The following is a 13,238-nucleotide window of genomic DNA, read 5'->3' as shown; positions in this document are numbered from 1 at the left end:
CAACTGTCTTTTTCACAACGTTAATGCCAAGAAGTTTAAATTGTTCAGCAGAATTCATTGTACAAAATGAAATGCATTCCATATGAAAAGGTAGTGCCATAAATTTTGAAATTTAATGTGGAACTGTGGGATGGAGAAAATTCACGTTTCTCAAATACTCTGCACATCCAGTATTCAAACAGTGCTGACAAGGCTAGGTAGACTGAAAACTACACAGCACCTTGCATAAGAATTCTTTCTGATTTCTTAAGAAGTCAAACTCCTCACCTCCCCATTTTTGCTGGCTTCAATTCTCTTTGTCTTCCTGGATATTGGCCTGGCATCTAAGGCAACGTAGGCAGATATTTTGACGAGGCAATATATCCTCAGAATCATTGCCAAGTTTGAGACAGTTGTGTGGCAAGGCTTCTGCATCCCGTTTCACTCCTGCATAGCTGGGGGCATACTCTGCAGGACATTTAAAGATACAGACTCGGAGTCATCAAATGTGCAATTTAATACTCCAGGAAGATAGCCACTCTACATTGTTCAACAAACACAGGCTTAAAGATTATTCTACAGATTTCTGCCTCCAAAGAAAAGGAGGCATCCCCAGCCCTCCAAAACGCTGTTGTCCAGGGTACCCAGGGCGGGGGTGGTGAGTGTCCCGATCGCGGAGCCGTCGTTCCAGCGCAGCCATGAGGCAAGGGCACGCAGCCTCGGGCAGCGCCAGGCTGTGGAGGGTCTCCTCCAGGGAATAAAACCAGGCGAGAACCGAGGGGAGAACGTGGCTGCAGAGCCCGCAGGGGACAGCACCGCCGGCAGCGCCGCGGGTGCGGAGCGAGGGGCAGGAGACGGGAGGAGCTGCCTCGGGGCCCTCCGCGGCTGTGGACCGCAGGGGGCGGGGAGGAGGAGGAGGAGGAGGAGGAGGAGGAGGAAAAGAAGGAGGAGTATTTGGGGGGCGGCTCGGAGCAGGTGGCGCTCAGTGTCGCCCTGGGAAGCGGCCAGCTCGGGAGCGGCACCGGCCCGACCTCGCACCGCGCCGGACATGGGCTCTGCGGGCGCGGCGCTGCCTCCTCTGCTCCTCGCACTGGGTACGTCTGTCCGTCCCGCCGCTCCGGGAAGCAGGAAAGGCAGGAAGGAAGGAGAGAGGAAAGGAGGGAAGGTCCTGCCGCGGGGTGCGGAGCGGGGGGCGCCGCCGGGCAGGGCAGAGACGTGCGGTGGGAGAGCGGCTGCGAGCGGGGCGCTGTGGCTGCGTGCGAGTGCCATGCGTCCGCCGCGATTTTAAACCAGGTTAAACTCCTGGAGTGGCACGGGCTTCACTTTCCTGTAAACGGACTCTTGTGTGTGTGTGTGCGCTCTGGAGCGGAGGGAACGGGGACAGTCTGATGTGTGAATTTAGGGTTATGTGACGATTATATACCTTTTTAGGCGCGGAGATGATGCTATATTTGTGAATGCTGCTCCAAATGCAGGAGTCCTCTAGGTCTGTTACCGCACTGTTGGGCAGATGTCAATCCTTGGAAAAGGATAGGGAAACTTGAACCATCTCCTCCTTCTCTTGGCTAACTTAATTACCATTACATCTATTTTCCTGGGAACTATTCACTTGCCATGAGCAAATTCCCAGGCAGTTTCAGAGTTTTAATATTACTGTATACTCTCAGAAACCCTTAATTAGCAAATCAGCAAAGAGGCAGCATGAAAATGAGTTTTCACTGATGAGCTGTTCCAACTTGTTCTTTCAGTAACTATAGTGAACACTGCAGTGGAATGTGTGGCTGGAGGGTATGAAATAAAATACAAAAATATTAACCTGTGATGTGATTATATAGCACACAACCTGGCAATTTTTTAAAAAAAGAAAAATTCTGAAAATTACTGAAAAGTACCACTGGGCAAACATTCCACCTTGTACTTTTGCTTAATCTATCCTTTATTCTCGTGGTTACAGCTACTGAAAACCAGTACCATTAACATTCCCTGTAATTCATGGGGTCTTAAGACTTGCAAAGGTTTGTAGAGAAGTGCTGAAAGCAGAAGATAAGGATTGATTGTGAGAGGAGAATTCCCCTGGCATTGTGAATGACAGAAGTGGGACAGGTCTACTCAGTTCAGGAACTATCCATTATTAATCTCAATTTATACATCTAAAAGCTGTCATAATTTTGATTTCAGATGTGCCATGACATTTGTTGCTGATGGATTCAATTACTGGGTTAATACTTGCTCAGGCCTTTTCGATCTTGTAGGAGTAGCAACAAAAAGAAAGTTTCAGGACAGGAGAGTTTTCCCTAAGTGTTTTTAGAGTTCTGCTGTGGTGGTACTCCTGTAGCTCTCCCACAATAATTTTCAAGTTGCTTGAACTCTGGTGAACTGGTTTACTTTCAAAGGTGATATTCTTAAATTTAGTTTGGATAGTTTAGTTGAATTAGTCATTACTTCCAGAAAATATTCCAAGTTATTCCAGACTTGATTTTATGTCAGTATGTTAACTTCTGAATTATCAGCTGTATTAAATGGATCACATGGGATGTTTTGTTTTGTCTCTAAATTCAACTAAAAACAGTGCAGTAGTGACATAGTGGGTTGCTCTTTGTTGATGCGTACTTTTGTGTCTGGAAAATCATCAAGACTTTGTAGATGCTACAAGAAGGGATCTGAAACAGAACTGTCATTTCGATAGCATGACTTTGCTAACAACGTTGTTAATTGTTGACCAGAAAGTATATAGCGTAGAGAAGTAGATTATGTTAAGAGTAATAATAAATGATGCATTAACAAGGCAACCTATGAAACAAAGTTGGAAGCTTTTCTCTTGCTACGTGCAGTTGATAGATTTGCCACGTCCAGTTCTTTAAATTTACATTGTAAGTATGCATATTTTTTCCTTATCCTGTCCTTAAAAGTCAGAGCCAAAACAGCCCAGCTCTCTCTGAGAGTGAAGCCAGTGGAAAATACAGTAGCTTTCCTGGGCTCAATTCTGGTAACATTTTCTTTGGAAAGCTCTAGTGCCCTCATGCTTCAGAGGAGATATTTGAAATTTGGCAGGACGGTACTATTTGCATTGTCTACCTAAATTTGGCCAGGTAACAACTCTTTGCAAAACTGTATTCCTTTGGAAAGAATTGCGTTTTTATCAACTAGATTCTAAGTTAATTTATGCCCACCTTGTGCACTTTAGTCATATGTTTCTGTGTGAGGTCTTAGATCTACACCTGCAAATACAAAAAATTTCTCTCTTGACTTCTCTTGTTATTTGTTATTTTTACAGCAATATCCATTGTTGTTTAAGTCACTCTGCTTTCCAGTTTGCTTCTGGATGATGGTCTGCTGATTGTCTGTACTGGACTGTTTCCTGGGCTTTGGATGAATCAGCTGGTTCTCCTTTTTATAAGAATAATTCACTTTGAGTGACTTACGAAGTGATAGTGTTGGAGGACCATTCCTAGGGGAGGTAGTAAAATTTGGGTTGGCCTCACCTATACTACCTCAACAAGCCTTCACATTGAAGTATAACATGCACCTTCCTCCAGCAACCAAGGATGTGAATGATACAGCTCTTAGCGCATTCATAAAATCTCCACTCTATGAAGTACACATCCCTTGAACTCTTAATCAAAGCTTGCAGTGACATAAGGATTGTGCCTTCTGGGCTGTAGGTCTGCCACACGAGTGCCATGGATTCTCAGGTCCCTCTGTGGGACCCAGGCAGACTGAAGGAGAAAACAGGTCTCTCTGAAACTGTGCGTGTAGAACAGAGAATTTCCAGTGATGGGGACCTTGTAAGTAATAGGCTGTAAAGCCCTATAGAGGAATAGGAGGCCCTACTTACAAACTCTTTTTCTTCAGTATGCTTTTGTTTAAACTAGGATGGAAGCTGTGATAATGGCATTTAACATGCAGAAGTTGTAAAGTGCTCAGAGTAAGTTTTCCACCTGGATTTGTTTCTTTTGCACATGAGTGCATCATGCTGTCAACACCTATGAACATAGAAAGATGGTATGGTCAGAGAATGAGCTGGAACTCCTGCCTTGCTTAGTTTTGATATTAGAAAATGGTCTAATGATTGAGGATGAAATGTAGTATTAAAATAAATAAATTTATCTTTTTTCTTTACAAAAGTGGATTCTTTCTTTCTCTCTCTCTCTTTTTTTTTTTTTTTTTCCCCACAAAAGCTGAGTACAATTTCAGACGAGTCATTTAAATCAAATCTTTGACATGTGGTTGGAGCTTTTGTGTTCTTCTCTTTCTCTTTGCTCAGCCAGGGGTTCTCAAAACTGAAGCTGCATTTTCACGATCTGGTTAAGCTGACCTGAATGTGGAGCTGACGCTGCAAGGACATTTCATCCACTCCTATTTGCATGTTTCCACCAGTTTCTCTGTGCTATCACTGTGGCTTAGTCTGGAGAACAGGTCAGGGACCAATTTGTTTGAATAATTTTTTCCCCCTTTTGAGCCAGGTTAGTTTGAGATGATGTTAGTTAGAGATGAGCTAAACTGATCCTGCTCACTTGAGCAATTTATTTGTTAATGCTGGCAATAGGGGATGGTCAGAACTCTTGGCCAGAGGAGGGAGGAAAGCTGGAAAAGTCCCTTTCACTGGTAGCTGTCACTTCCACTGGCTTGAGCTGGTTGTGCAAGTGCATCTTGATGTGCAAAACTGCTCTGTATTCACAGCTGTGACTGAAGTCAATGGAAATTGTATTTTAAATGTGAAAAAAATAAGGGTTTAGCAGTATCACTAGATATCCAAAAGTGGTAAGTACTTTTATTTTTTTTTTTTTTTTTTTAAATGGAGCTAAAGGTAATCTCTCATTTTACTTGGGTGTTGAAAAAGAAATTCTCTGTCACATACAAATACTTACATGTTTATGGTCAAGATATGTAGATAATAATCAATAAGGAAACTGCTAAGGTTAAAATCATATACATAAAAAGTACATGCTAATGTACAGAGCAGAATGGACCAAACTGGTAACTGAATAGCAAATATAAATGTAACATTTTGTGCAATAAAGGAAGCTAAAAGTTGGGGTGAAAATGCTTTTAACATGCATCTATGCACACCAACTTAAATCTGTACAGCCTATTTTGGTTTCTGCCTTTCTCCCTCTTTGAGATTATCTTTTGATACCTTGATGTTTTATTTTCATATTTATGAGTAATATTTATGTTAAAAAGCATTTTATAATCTGGACATGGCTTGAAAGCAGGACCCAAATCTGAACTCTTCTTCAAGTAAATCTGTCTCTAGTTTTTCCTTCTTTCTGAGGTAGCAAGTAGTAGCAGCAGTACTACATATTATGTTTGGAGTTTTGCCTCTCCCAGCATTGCAGATTGAAGTAAGGCTTCATTCATACTGCATTACAGGACTTGTATTTTGTATTATGTTTATTTTAGAAAGCATACAGGCTTTTACCATCAGACACCTAAACACATTAACAGTTAATATTTATTTGTGCATAATTTGGTCAGTCAACATGAGATCCTTCCAACAAGTTTTAACTGTGTGCTGCCTCTCTCTGGAACAGCTTGTGAATTGTTCTTTGCTTTTTTGATTCAGTGTCACAGAATTTTAATTTAAGAAGTTAAAGAAGTAAAAGTACAGCTACTCCTTTTTTTATTGTGCTTCCTAGCCACTATATAAATATTATTCATTGTGGTCTTTCTTCACTGTTGTAGTTTTGAATGAACGAATGTGGGGTTTGTGTGTACTTGATGTGCTGTATTTTCATGAGGGCTAATAAATGCAACTAACAGTGTAACAGCTTAATGCCAAAACAGCTAAGTGTGAATAAAGTTTCCTTTAGGATTACTGCAGGTAAAAGGGGGTTTCTACATCTCCAGATGAGTAAAGCAAGTAATTTTCCCCAGCAGAAATCTTGTGCAGCCTCTATCCAGTGTCGTTATTTTCGTTTAAAGGTTTCCTTTGTTAGGCTCTGTGCAGGCTGGTTCCCATTTCCATGGTGACCGTGCTGAAATGCAGACAGGACACAGGCTGGATTCTCATCGGCATAGCCATGCACTTGCATACCAACACATGTTATCTGCTTGGCTTAGGACATTTCCATTAGCAGTTTTAATGTTTAGAGCTTCTTTTTCACATACTGATCTCTGGCCCTGGGATACTACTCAGTAGTAGTGCAGTTCATACCCTGTGCAGCAAGACAGAACAAGTTGATAAGATTATTTTTTGTGTAAATAATTTGGCTCTACTGTTCCAATTTAAATTACTCAAGGACATCAGAAAACTGTCTGAGCCTTAGTTTTCTTTTCTCTTAAAAGTGATAACACAGAAGGATATTTATTTATAAACTCTTAGGTGGAAGACTGACCTATATGTGTGCTAAATATTTATGGGAACCTACACCTTAAGGCACAGATAAAAGGACAGTAAAAAAAAGTGAGTGTGAATTACACAGGATAAATTATACCTTCTGTCTGTATTGGTCAAGTGTGACTATGCATCTTTATGAAGCAATATGTAATAATTTTGTTCCTCCTCATACTGCAATCATTTTCTGGAGATGGCAAATACTGAAGGCATTTAATGAAGTCAACATAAGCATTTTGATGTCTTCCAAATCAGACTGTGGTTTCTGAATTACCAAATAAACTAAACATTCGGAGTGCTGGCAATTGTTATTTTGAATTATTTCCTGAGTAGCATTTCAGATCTTCAGAGGAGAAAATTTTATTTTCTCCAGGAGATGTACATGCTGTAAAAATATAATAAGACTTGCATATTATTCAGGACTTAAAAGAGCAGGCAAAGAAGTAGGATCAACACTCTTTGAATGGAGGATGAGCAAAGACATTTTGTGTGCAACCGAATGGCAACTGAATGTCACACATGATGAATGTCACAGATTCTTTTGTCCCTTTCAAATTGCTGTTAGAAAGGGCTTGGAAGTTATGCACAGCCTGGATGGAACTCTTGCCTTATTCCTGATTTACTTTGTCTTTTGCAATTTGCTTCCAAGTTTATCATTCTTCCCTTATATCATACAGTTGCATGCCTTTCCTTTTTTCTTTTTTTTTCTTTTTTTTTCTTTTTTTTTCTTTTTTTTTCTTTTTTTTTCTTTTTTTTTCTTTTTTTTTCTTTTTTTTTCTTTTTTTTTCTTTTTTTTTCTTTTTTTTTCTTTTTTTTTCTTTTTTTTTCTTTTTTTCTCTTAATCACATGAATCTCCTTGCATAACATGGCTGGTTATTTCTAAAGGACAGAAAATAAAGAAATCTTGGGGGAAATTACTGTCAGCAGCAGACTTCAGGGAGGAAGCGTATTGCACAGTAGAAATACCTAAGGAAATAGTGGAGTTTGAGGATGGAGAGGTGAGTGGGGAGGGGATGGGTGTGAAGGATTGAACTAGGTTTTTACCTTTTGTCTGTATTACAGCTAATCTCTCTGCCTGTCTAGCTCTCTGTCTCAAATGTAAGTGATCTTGAGCAAGAAAAGCTGGCAGCAGTTGATGCTGTGCTAAGATTGCAATACAGAGCTGTGTGAGATGATAAGACTACAGATGACCAGGCTGCTTCACCAGCTGGATTACCTGCCAAATAACTACCTCAGACAGTGGCAAGGTCAGTGTTCCTACCTGACTGAGGAGTAGCTACCTTGTGCTGGGTCTGTGTGCTTAGTGCAGCTCAGGATGCTGTTACTAGACATGTCAACCTGCGCCATGCTCTGTGCTGCCTGAAGTAAGACAGGTAAAACAGTGGAATTAGCCATCAGTGTGTCCAAATTTCCACATGCACAGCAGTCACTTCTCATAATTCCTCAGTTTCTGTGACTGTTGTGTGCAAGTTTCCCTTCAGCTGTGAAAGCACACTGCATAAGAAATTCTACTTCATTATATATTCAGCCAAAAGGAAAAAACAGTAATTACTGCAATTCAGGCCTAAATTTATTCTTGGCTGGCCCTGTTTCTCTTAGTTGAGTAGGTGGCTACATAGGTGTCAAATCAGTGCAACCTGTGTCAAGAGTTTGTGTCCTGGTTTCTTAATAGCAACATGCTACAGTAAGGAGAGTAAAACACAAAAGAATCCCCTTGAAATACCTGTCCAATGCAGCAGCAAGTGGAGTATTGTGTCCTGAGCAACTAGTGCATCCTAGATAGTTGCCAAGTATCACTGCAGAGGAGGGTGTATGACTCAAAATGTCTCTGTGCCTGTATTCTTATTTATTTGAATTTTCTGTTTGAAGAGAATATTTATTGCTAGCTAAAGAATAGCACAACATTTTATTAAATAATTTTCAGTTATTCTGTTTTCTTAACAGTAAATTCTAATAAGACAATGAAAAAGACAATGGCATGAGTCTATAATAATGAATTTTAAAACTATTTTATCCAGTATTCCTACTGTGTAGTATAAAATTCAGTTGTCTTTATATGCAGTACTGTAGATGCACAAAGAACTGATTGAATTTATAGTTTTAAACTCAGATTTAGCTGAAATTCCTTAAGTGATAATTTAACTAACCTTTCCTGCATAGAAAAAATTTAGATGACATGACACTTCCTTTAACTATACACACCAAACAAAGTTCCCATTTAAACATGCCTGAAATAAGTATAGGTAAAATATGACATAGCAGAAATGACTGAGAAGGAACTCTTATTTAGGTGGGCAAAACAATAAACAGAGGAAAAACCCAGCAGCGCTACTCACATAGTAGTCTTTCAGCTCTGTTGATAATAGTTACCCACTTAACTCTAGCCAAATATCCTTTTGTTTCACTGTCTCTATTCTCTTTCTTGTTTTTTTGGGTTTTTTTGTTGTTTTTTTTTTTGGGGGGGGGGGGGGGGGTTGAGTGGGGGTTGTTACAGGGATTTTTTTTTGTATTTTTTTGTTTTCCCTTCCAAGCTGCCAAAAGCCAGCTCATCATATTGAACAGCAAAAAAGTACTTGAATCTCTGGAGTTGTCCTGAGAAGCTGAGAGCTACAATTGACTTTGGTTCTGTGAAGACAAAAAGCAACTGTTCTGCTTTTGTGGAAGCAAGTATTATCTCCAGAAAACTCTTCTTAAATGTACATGGGCCCTTCTCTCTGACCCCGAAATGTACAATAGCTGCATTTTATAAAAAAAAGAAAGAAAGAAGATAACTTCCTTCTGAACTCTGACTACAGATAGCCTTTCACCAACCTGACCACTGGCATCTGGGTAGAGCCAGTGTGTGTGTGGGCCATGGGCTGGGAGAGTGCCTGCTGCAGCCCCACTTCACCTAAAACATGATCACCCTGCCCCAGAGTGCAGGCTTAGGTGCCTTGGACTCAGCACTTTAAAATGCACAAAAGCCCAAAAACTGAACTTCTTGCAAAGCAGGAAGACTTCTGCAGCTAAGAGGTGGATCAAGGATGTTTGAACCCCAGCCTTCTCAGGCACCAGCATGAGATGCCTCCTTCTACTACTTTGCGGCCAAGGATGGGGAAGAATTTTGGGAGATAGGTGTCCAGCTATTTTTCAAGAGGCAGCTGCTTCAGAAGTAATGGTAATAGTCACCTGGGAAATACGGGTCCAGTTCTCCCAGTTCTTGAGGCTCACATTGATGTAGATTCACCTCTCAGTGTCTTCCAGGAGCATCTTTGCTACCTGGCAATTAGGCAGTCAGACAAGCAGCCTCTACCTCATGTATTGAAGCAAGGTCTCAGTTCATCCCAGGATGTATATTCATGTTTCCAGACAGGCAGAGATACGTCTTGCCTGTGGCCTAATATCTGGGCACTTAGCTGGGAGTCGTTCTGGGTTGGCTCTTTTGGACCAGCTACCTATGCGATTCACATCTGGTAATTTGATTGTGCATTAAAAAAAGTTACTTGGCTATTTAGTTAAATAATTTAATTAAGTATTTCAAGTAGAAATAATTAAGTTGAAAATGTTTCATTGCCTCTTACTGTTGTATTAGAGTGGATTAACAGTAGGGTGGAATACTTTGCTCTTAGACAGGGCTGCTTCCACACCTGATTCATATTCTAAACTTTTATGCAACTTTCTGTAATGGAACCTAAGTGACAGGTAATTTTAGGTTCATAGTGGATTAGCCAGCTGCTGAGGTCTGGGCTTTCTGCATTGTTTTCCTGATTTTAATGTGCCCAAATTCTGCCCAGACACTATCTGGTGCCAGAATTGATCATTTCAAGGTGCATTAAGGTGCAATTTCAGGTGAGTGATTGGGACCACCTGCCTACCATTCAGGATGCCCAGCCACGAGCTCCCATTAAAATCAAAGGAGAGAAGTAGTCATTACTTCTGGCATAGGAGAACAAATGTTCTGATAATTATAGCTCTTCCAAGTATTGTATTATATATCCTGTGGTGCTTTGGAGGTTTTCTTGTTGCAGGAAGCTGATGTAGCAAACTTTTTACAGCTGAGCTGCTCTTATTTTTGTGGCTGTCTGTGGACAGTGCAGAGAGCTAAGCTCCCAGCTAGCTTCAGAAGCTGTGAGGGAGGAACAGGGTCTTAAACAAGCTGTCCTAAAAATGATATGATGGAATGGTCACTGGACCCACTGCTGTCCTCATGCTTTAGGCAGTGACACTGGAGTGGCGGAGGGATGGATGGTGGTGGCAAGTCCCTCAGCTTTTTTCTAGTTTAGCCTTTCAGATCACATTTAACAGTGATATAATGTGATATAACATATAATATAGTATGTTATAATACTCTGTAATTTTCATATAGGCTAGAGTGTGATATGGGTAGGGAAGTACAGATGCCTGTGGTTGCTTTCCCTTCTTGGTGTTTGTATGAAAACCTTTATTTTTGCTTTGTTCAATCATATTTTCATAGCAGCTGAGATGAGCAAACGTGTCATACAGGGTGTAGAGTCACATTGTCTTCAATGTGGTGACATGCATTTCCTCTCTTACAGTTGCAATGTGGCTCACATTTCTCTGACTATATTTGGAAGTATGCCTGGTATAAAAAAGAGAAAACACAACCACTGATAATGTGGACACAAGGGAAGAGAAACTGCTGGAGTGAAATGCCACTTGGAAAGTCAGTTTTTATCATAGGGAAACATGCAAGCTTTTTTGTGTTTATCATCATTACTTGTGAATGCCAATGACAACTGCATAAATAACATATATGTGTGTACAGCTTGTTACCCTCACACACTTTTAATCTCTTTGTTGTGTTGAGAAAAAATTGTGGTACTCTAAAGACAATCCTGTTACTACCAAGATAAAAGAAAAAAACTGCATGTCGTAACAAACGGATGAATTTAAGTGAGTTTTCTGTAAAATAAAGCTTTTCCCCACTGAAAATATAGATGGAAACATGCCAAGATAGTAAATTTGAGTAGGCTTGAATACTTGCTGTCTCTATGAAAAACTCATAGGAACTTGTCAGTCCTGCAGGAACTGCTCCTAAGCATTTATTTCGAATCAGTCCTTGTGTGTATAATAGGTTGTCTGGATTTTTTGACTACAGTTGAAGAGTGGTTTATTTGTCTGCTCTGGCAGCCAAGGAGGGCAATATCTGGGCCACAAGTAGGCAGTTACCAAGAGAAAGTCTTGTAGGGTAACTAATGAAGTTGTGGATGAATTTAATTAGATCTCTTACTCTGCAGCAGTATCAGAACAACGAAATAGACAGCTCCTAGTTGTGTTGTCACAGTCTCTCCAACTTTTCAGTCACAATTCATGTCCTGCCAGGTTTGGGCTGCTTTTACAGGAGGTTATTGATAACTCCTCAGTGCAGCCTCTTGCATTCTGAACCGTTGCAAGTGAAAGGCAGCGTCCTAGGCTTTCACACACGCAGAGGCTCTCAGGCTGGAAGTTGACCTATATCCAGGAAGAAGCAGTCAGCCAACTAAGCCAAGAAAACTGCTGGAAAGGAGGGGAGGAAGAAGGGTGGGAGGATTGCTAGTAAATGAGGCATTGTTTCTCTTTTGTTCTGAGTGGTGGATTTGGGGGAGGTTTATTTACCTATAATTTATTTCTATTCTAAATATTATGATTTCTTTTAATTATTAAGTAGTCTGAGATATTGTAGCTGTTGTGAATAAGAAGCTGGTCTCAAGACAACAGAAAGCAAAACAATCAGATGAAGTAGTAAAATGAGGACTAGCCTTTTGCAAGCTTCTGTTTAAAAAATTAAATAGCAACAAAGAAACTGAAGTGAGGGTTATACATGTTTTCAACTGCCAGTATAAAAAGTGGTGTCTTGCCAGTCACTTCCTTAACTCTTTTTGATTCCTGTAGATGTTCACATTGTCTCTGTTTAGGAGGTTGTTAGTAAGAAATCTCTTCAGTTTTAAATAAAACTGGATTAAATATGATTATAAAACTGCTGTTTTAGTATACGAGCTGAAGGTACCTACATGCCATGGTATTTGCTGCTGTGGGTGTGCAAGAAAAGTGTACTGAAGAAAAAAATATTACAGAAAGTAGAAAAGTAAATATAAAGGAGAAAACTAATGAGAAAATTTTCTTCAGTTACGGGTAAAGGTTAATACACCTTTCCAGATTGAATTACAAGTAGTCCTTTATTTTCCTTGCATGTTGGGTTGGATTCTGTGTAGCCATTTGTGAGTAGATAAAAGACAGATAAAAAAGTTTTATTTATGTTCATTTGTAGGAAATTCCCAAACAGTGAAACCAATATAGAATTGCTGTTTTTACATGAGAAGAACTTGATTTGATATCCTTACATGTGCATGCACACAGTGCACATCCCAGTACAGCACAGTGGATCACACTGAAGACCGGAACATTAAAAAATGCCCTAAAAGGACATTTTTGTCTTTTAGGAAAAAAGTTACATTTTTTGGGGGAAGATTTTGCTCATTGCAGTGAGAATTGCTCAGTGGCTTCTGAAAGTCACAACGAAGAACATCCATATTGCAACTCAGTAGACTAAAGTAACTACATGCTGGTTGTTTTTTTATTTACATTTTCACAGTCTTTTCAATAAAGCATTCAAAATACAACATATTAGGAAAGCTAGGTAGTTCTTTCTGTAAGAATACTTGACTGATTCCAGTTGGATTATTGCTCTGATAATATATGTTGTCAATAATAAGGGAGTAACATTACTCTTAAACCAAAATGTTGTTCCATTTAATAAAAAACAGTAAAGTAAAACTAAATGTATTTAACATAAAGCAAATATTACTTGACTACCCTCTTTCATAGCTTTATTGCTTCCCTTTCCTGCCTTCATTCCACTTTCTGACTAACAGTGCAAGGACAGTAGGTGATTATAATGTGAAGGGGATCTGTAGGTGCCTGTACTCCCTCTCTTACTTTGGAA

At 39.9% G+C, this 13,238-nt stretch overlaps 1 protein-coding gene across 1 annotated transcript in view; it reads left to right on the top strand.

The window, feature by feature from the left end:
* The first annotated feature begins 976 nt into the window (after positions 1-976).
* The window catches only part of ITGA2 (integrin subunit alpha 2), a 68,239-nt gene continuing 55,977 nt past the window's right edge, over positions 977-13,238 (top strand). Inside the window, exon 1 of the mRNA XM_058826718.1 lies at positions 977-1,073. Within this exon, the coding sequence (XP_058682701.1) occupies positions 1,028-1,073 (46 nt within the window). The 5' untranslated portion in view covers positions 977-1,027. The remainder of the gene's footprint in view (positions 1,074-13,238) is intronic.

The sequence above is a fragment of the Poecile atricapillus genome, chromosome Z (assembly GCF_030490865.1).
Source record: "Poecile atricapillus isolate bPoeAtr1 chromosome Z, bPoeAtr1.hap1, whole genome shotgun sequence".
In the NCBI taxonomy this organism is placed as follows: Eukaryota; Metazoa; Chordata; class Aves; order Passeriformes; family Paridae; genus Poecile; species Poecile atricapillus.
Note: the sequence above shows the minus strand (reverse complement) of the source record. Positions and strands in the feature narration are given on the sequence as shown.